We start from the raw sequence: 6,536 nt of genomic DNA, 5'->3' as shown, positions 1-6,536 counted from the left end.
GAAAGAGTGCAACAAGCCAGACAGCCCTTGCTGCTTAACAGGGCTCTGTGTCTCAGCATGAGTGCACTTTCAATAGAAGAACAGAAGATTTTCCAGTCTCTTGGTCATCTCAATCAAAGGCTACAAAGTAAGTTTGATAATAAATAGGATCCTACATCAAGTGATTACGTAACTTTATATTTTGTTGTCATGGATTAATTTGCATTAAAAACATTAATCCTGTGATAGAAATATGTTTCTTCTTATTTTCTTCTTGCTATTCTTTACTAAATGTAGCAAACAGGAGATCAAAATCGTGAAATCTTTCTTGGAGTCAATGAAATGAATTTAAAATAATGGTGACTGCCTTGGTCAAAAAAATAATTCAAAATACGACTGCAGGACACCTTCAGAACCTCTCAGCCCACCTGTAGCTGTTGTTTCTAACAGACGTTTGTCGAAACTGTTCTTTAAAGTGTACAGATAGAGATGTATCAGCCTCACTGAGGAATCGGTTCCAATGTTTATCCATCTTTTTTTTTTTTTCAATTCTTTTTGCAAATAATTACCCTTTATATTATACACCCTATATTTTTGCAAATATAACCCTTTATAATGAATGGCTTTTCATTTCCTTTCTTCTAGTCTTTTAGGGTGTTCCTCTTCTCCGTGCATTCTTAAAGATCACAAATACAGTTCTGAGATTGCTGCAGCCAAATCTGAATGTTTATGTGAATATCACTTGCACAACTATTTTAAAAATCTCAAACTTACCTGAGCATTCTGTAACCTATTCTCTCTCTATGCCAGGCTGATTTCTTATCTGCTTTGTACAGGTGCTTTTAAATGAGCTGTCCCATCGCAGCTGACATTTTATTGAAGAATGTGGGGAAAAAGTCTGTACTTGTTCTTGGTAATTTTTTCTCTCCAATGATTAGTTAGCCAACACTCTCATTCGTCATCCTATTATAACTAACATATTCGTAGAACAAACTTACTTTTGGGGTCTCTGGCTACTGTATGTAAAGGTTAGTATTTGCTTTGACCTACGTGATCATACAGGTCTTTCATAAAAATACTCATTATTTTGACATAGTTTCTGCGTTTTGTGTGCTCCATCCTGTATTTGAAATCAACGGGGACCTTGTGCCTTAGTCCACATGGTCTCTTCACTGGACTGCTTGGCTTTCCAAATCATTGGAATAACTTCTGCTTGCCTTTTTTGCTGTTTATGGAACTGCCAACTCTTCCGAATTTTATGTTTTCCTTGGACATTTTTCATATAAAATTTTACATGCCAATTATTTGAGTTTATAAGTCTGCTTTCTTGAAGTCCATTGATTTTATTTTACTATTCTACTTCTTTTGCTTGTGGACTGCACCATTTCACGGTCAGGTTACCCACATTTACCTCCCTGTTAACTGGAATTAAACTAAACCAGGACTTATTAAGCTCCTGCACGCTATCCATACATGTCTACATCAAGTGGTGGATTGCTTGACTTTGAGGAAAAAGGCTTCAGTTTCCTATAAACTGCAACAGCAGAATAAAAGATCTTTGCAACCACTTAGAAACTTTCTGCGGCTGTAGCTTACAACTCCTGCTCCCATCAAAGAGTGGTTCAGAATTTCATTATATCGTACCTCACGGTTATTGCTTCCAGGCAAACAGAAGTGAAGAATTCCGTCTTTTGTCAGGGAGGAGTTTTAGTATGATGTGCTCGGGTTAAGAAAGTACATATGAAAAGAGAAATACAAGAAAACGGAAAATAAATTGCAGTATAAATAACAGAAATAACAAAGCAATAGAGGCAAAGGTAAATGCAGCAAAGCAACTGGGAGCAAGAAAGCTGAAGTTTGTAAAGTGTGAAAAGGAAAACTATGAAAACTATAAGGAAAGTACATAAGGAAATTAAAAGAAAATGAAAGAATCATAGGAGTTAACTGATTGCAAATGAAGTAACCGTGAAAATTAATGCAATACATATACATACATGTATCTTAGAAATTTAATTAGCTTGCCTAATTATTTGGGGATTAAAATTGGTAATAAGCTGTGAAATTTTACAGGTAGACTTATAGGACATGTAAGTACATGTAAGTATGTACCTGTAAGTAAGTAAGTAAAGTGTTGTAAGTACTTACATGTCATGTAAGTACATTGCTTTTTTTAAACCATGACCTTTTTGAACCCCTTTTTTTGGCTTTGTTTTCACATGTTGCCAAATTAAGTGACTAAAACTGTGTACCTTCATAGCGGTCTTTTTAATGAATAACAGTTAGTCACTAGCCAATCTAAGTCTGGAATTTTTGTTGCCAGCTTAGAGTAGCTGGCATTCTTTCCTCTAGCTTTAGATTTCTTTATTGACACTAAATTTTTTGTTCAGATAATAATATCTAGCTGCAAATTTTAAAAATACAGATACGGCGTATCCTTCAGCAGCTGTTGGTAGGGGAAAAAAGAACAGTGCTACTAAACCACATTTCCACAACCTTCGGGAAGTTTTGTGTTGAATATTTGACTGTGAATCACATTTCTATTGTAGTAGTTGGTTTACATACTATTTGTTATATACTTTTATGCTATTTTTAGGTGTTCAAGAAGCCATTACCAGAAACCCATCTGCTTCAAATGTTTTGCAGATAATCACCCCTTTAGTAAGTATTTAATTTAAATATGTTCAGCTTTAATTCCTACAAACTGACATTATGGCTTATTTTATAGTAAAATATAATTGAAAATATTGACATAAATCTGTTCAACTGGCTTGCCAGATTTTCAGATTTCTATTTATGTTAAAAAAAATACACATATGAACTTTATAGTACTGTAAACAGCTTTAACAGTTTATACCAGGCTGCCTCATCCTCTGGCTTCATTTTCCTTTTGGAATCTGAAGACATTTGCAAAGTCCAGGAAGTTCCAAGAACTTTTAAGGAATAGTAATTTAGCAGGGTCCATTTGAGCTATATATAGCTCATAACTAATTTGTATTTCTTAATAAAGTAGAGAGGAAAGGGGGAATGATGCATGGTAGTGCGTAAAATAATTGGTAATACAATGAATTCTTACTTTGACCTGCAGATATGCCATGCTTTATAAGTGATAGGTATTACCTTTCTTCAAGAAGTGGTTGTATTTTGTTTCATATATTCTAGATCTTGTCAGTTTGAAACAAAATAATCATGATACCTGGAATATAAAGAACTGAATAGGCAGATAAGTGTCCTAAGTACAAAATTTACATTTCAAAATTCAGTTTATAATGCAGGAGTTAATATTTATAATTCTGTATTATCAGTCTCCTCCTTTACTATATATGTACTGAGGAAAAAATATAGACAGATGAGTGTATACTTCACACACTTTCACATACTTCATATGCTTTACTGGATAAACTGTAACCAAAAATGTTAGAGAAAATACGCTTTATTCAGAAGGCTTTTGCCACTTACTGAGTTTGAGACTGAAAAACCCCAGAAAGTATCCAGGCTCCTAAATTCAAAATGATTGCCTGGTTTTGAAGTGGGACTGTGAAAAGAACACAGAGCACATCATTACCTCTCTTCTTGTGAATCCTGGTAGTAGGTGTGACTTGGAACCTCAGCTTCCTCTCTTCTGCCTCCTGTCTTACAAATTTAATTGTTTATGGCTAAACAACTTGTAGATTTTGTATTTTTCAGCAATTGGCGTAGCATAGCTACCTTTATTGGATCTAACTGTGTTTTACTAAAGCATTTTTGAGCTTGTATGTTCTCTGGGGCTTTCTTCATAGGCTGTCCTACTTAAAGAAAAAAAAAAAGCTGTTCCCCCTACCAATCCATTTTCCTGGCTTTCAGTAGTCAGACTTGGCTGGCTGGTCTGTGACAAAGCTTTCTCCCACTAATTCTTCATCTACAAGATTTTTGTTTCATGAGTTAGATATAGATACTAGACATTACTCAGGCTGTCCAGTCTCTGGAACTGTAAGTTCTCTGATGGACATTTAAGACTTTTTTTTATTTAAGCAGGTGCCCAGCTGTAGATATACATTCAGATCTCAGGCGCTGGCTTGGAATTCTTCTTGATGATAAGAGTGAAAAACTGCCATACAAGTTCCCAGCTGCAGAAAAAGTATAGATGACTGAGATTTCCTCAAATCTTCTGCTATGAGAAGTGATGGGATTTTAAATTTTTGCTTCACCAAGAGAACAACCTGCTTCAGCTCTCCTAGTTTCAGAGTGTCCAAATAAAGTATGGATATTCACTCAGTAGTTCATGTGAATGACACTGTACCCTGTAATACCAACCTCTAAATCCAGATGAAGGTTGACAGTTGTTTATATAATGGAAAACAGATAACATGATATTATCAAATTATGTTTCTTGAATGTTATATTATACATAATCACATTTCTGTTTATATGCATGTATATCTCATTATTCTCCATTTTATTATAGAATATTCAGCAATGTATATCCTTCCCTTTGGGGAACACTACAATAGCCTCACAGCAGTACCAGAATGCCTCAGCTAGCAATCGATTGCAATTGTACAGGAGATACTGACATTATCTGCTCCAGGACATTGCAGCTTTATGTACTTCATATGTAATGTATACACTATTTGACACTACAAAACTAGCAACAAAATAAAGATGAAAGCAGTAACTCAAATAATGAATGTCAATTGACTGGTAAGCATTTTTAGGATATTTAATTCTATTTTATTATGCACTTTATTGTAAAATTAAAAGAATGAAAATACTTCCCATTTTTAGTGTGTGTTGGTTGTGTAAATCTCCTGTACCCATAGTTCAAGTGAAGGAAAACAAATACTTTGCTACTTAGATTATGTGTAAACTACCTTCCTAACTTCTCATGTTTTTTAAGATTCACTAATACGTTCTATTACAACTGTAAAAGGTATATTGTAAAAGTGATTTGATTATAAGTAAATAACACATGGAGTTTCACCTTTTATCTTTATATTGGTGGCTGTATTGCAAATTACTGCAGACCGTGTGTTGCCCTTATTCAGTAGCTACATCTGGTGACTCTAAAACTGACTGTGCTCCCAACATCATACTGCAGGAGCATACGCTAGGAGAAGTTCTTGTTGAATATGCTGGAGATTCCTGTTCCAGGTTTTCCCAACAACATTTATCAACACTTGCACTTAAAGAGGAATTCTTCCTCAGCTCCTCATGTAAAGAACCCCAGGCTGAAATTGTCAGGGAATTAGAAAGAAAGGTGCATTGAAAGGAAACGTACAGCTAATGGTATGTAGATGCACTTTCACTGAAGCACATAGAGAAACCTCTCTACATCAATGTCAGCTTTAGGCTAAAACAATTATTCTAGAAACACAGAACCATAAGCACCCAGCTAGCTCATCTGCAAAAGCTGGTTTCTGGTTTTCCTGATTGGCTTTACCTTTGTAATCTGTATTACACAATCTCTATGTAATGAGAGTTACAAGGAAGCAAAGTGGGGACAACAGGCCTGGAGATGAGGACTCCATTCCTGTGTTTAAGAGACCCAGATGGAGCCAAGTATTAATATGTTCTGCATAAGGGCATATGTAGTCTAAGAACATGTCTGAGCATCTTTCTGCAGAGCTAGATGCACTTGCAGTTGTCCTCGCAAGCAGTTATTTTGGAGGGACAGATTGGTTCTGGCAGTCTTGGATTGGCAGATTATACATTGATCCCTTGACTTTGAATTCGTCTGTAGCATGACGATTAACATGTCAACAGATTTGACATGTTTGGTGATAAACCCGTCTGCATTGTTATGTCAGTTCTAGATTAAAAGCCTTTTGTTAGTTAATTAGCATGATACCTAAATCTGTGAAGTTAGTTAATTGCTGAGGAGCAATAACTTTTAAACTTCCTCTCTTTTGCTCTTCCTCTGCTGTTTCTGTACGAAGTAGATAAACATTACAACAAGCTGTAGAAGGTATATACAATGCACAGAACTGATCAAATCTAAGCTGGTAATTAGCTGCAAGAAGCAATAAAAGCAACTTACTAAATCTCTGGATTTTTAACTCTGTATTAGATGGCTGATTTCCCCTTTGTACCTATACAGTAAGAATTGTGGGGTTAGTCCGGGGGCTTAAGCACTAACATATTTCCGCCAGAGATGTGCCTGAACCCCACACAGTGTCACTGCCAGCCTCTGTTAAAGTGTGTGGGAGCTTAGGAGAGTTGCGGTTCAGGAGTGGGCTCAGTGCTGTACCAGTGCAACCCTGGGAGCATGCCCTCAGAAGGACACTGGCATTTCTCTGAATGGAATGCATCTTCCCAAAAGAAGCAATCAAATTATTATTTTGCAAAATTATTTTTAAAACTCTGTTATTCCCCATCATAGCAAGATCATCATACCATTATCTGTAATAATTGCTTAGGAGGGAACCAGCCTGTAAACAGGAGAGAAGAGGAAAACGTGCCCATCGTAACAATGGACAACTTATCAGGGGATCAGAGCTACCTGCCGGTGCGGGGTGTCAGCCAAGACTAAGGCGAGCTACTTATGTAGCAAATAGTTAGCAGATGAAACTTTACAAAGGAGG

The 6,536-nt window shown here is 36.1% G+C and overlaps 1 protein-coding gene across 1 annotated transcript in view; it reads left to right on the top strand.

Moving 5' to 3' along the window:
- Positions 1–4,528, top strand: part of KIAA1377 (KIAA1377 ortholog) — a 41,203-nt gene extending 36,675 nt beyond the window's left edge. Inside the window, 3 exon segments of the mRNA XM_009326352.1 lie at positions 1–127; positions 2,573–2,637; positions 4,421–4,528. The exon segment at positions 1–127 is cut by the window's left edge and continues 37 nt beyond it. Of these exon segments, the coding sequence (XP_009324627.1) occupies positions 1–127; positions 2,573–2,637; positions 4,421–4,528 (300 nt within the window).
- The last annotated feature ends 2,008 nt before the right edge of the window (positions 4,529–6,536 follow it).

The sequence above is a fragment of the Pygoscelis adeliae genome, unplaced genomic scaffold (genome assembly GCF_000699105.1).
Source record: "Pygoscelis adeliae isolate BGI_AS28 unplaced genomic scaffold, ASM69910v1 Scaffold686, whole genome shotgun sequence".
Taxonomy (NCBI): Eukaryota; Metazoa; Chordata; class Aves; order Sphenisciformes; family Spheniscidae; genus Pygoscelis; species Pygoscelis adeliae.
The sequence above is the reverse complement of the archived record's forward strand: the minus strand, read 5'-3'. Positions and strand labels throughout refer to the sequence as shown.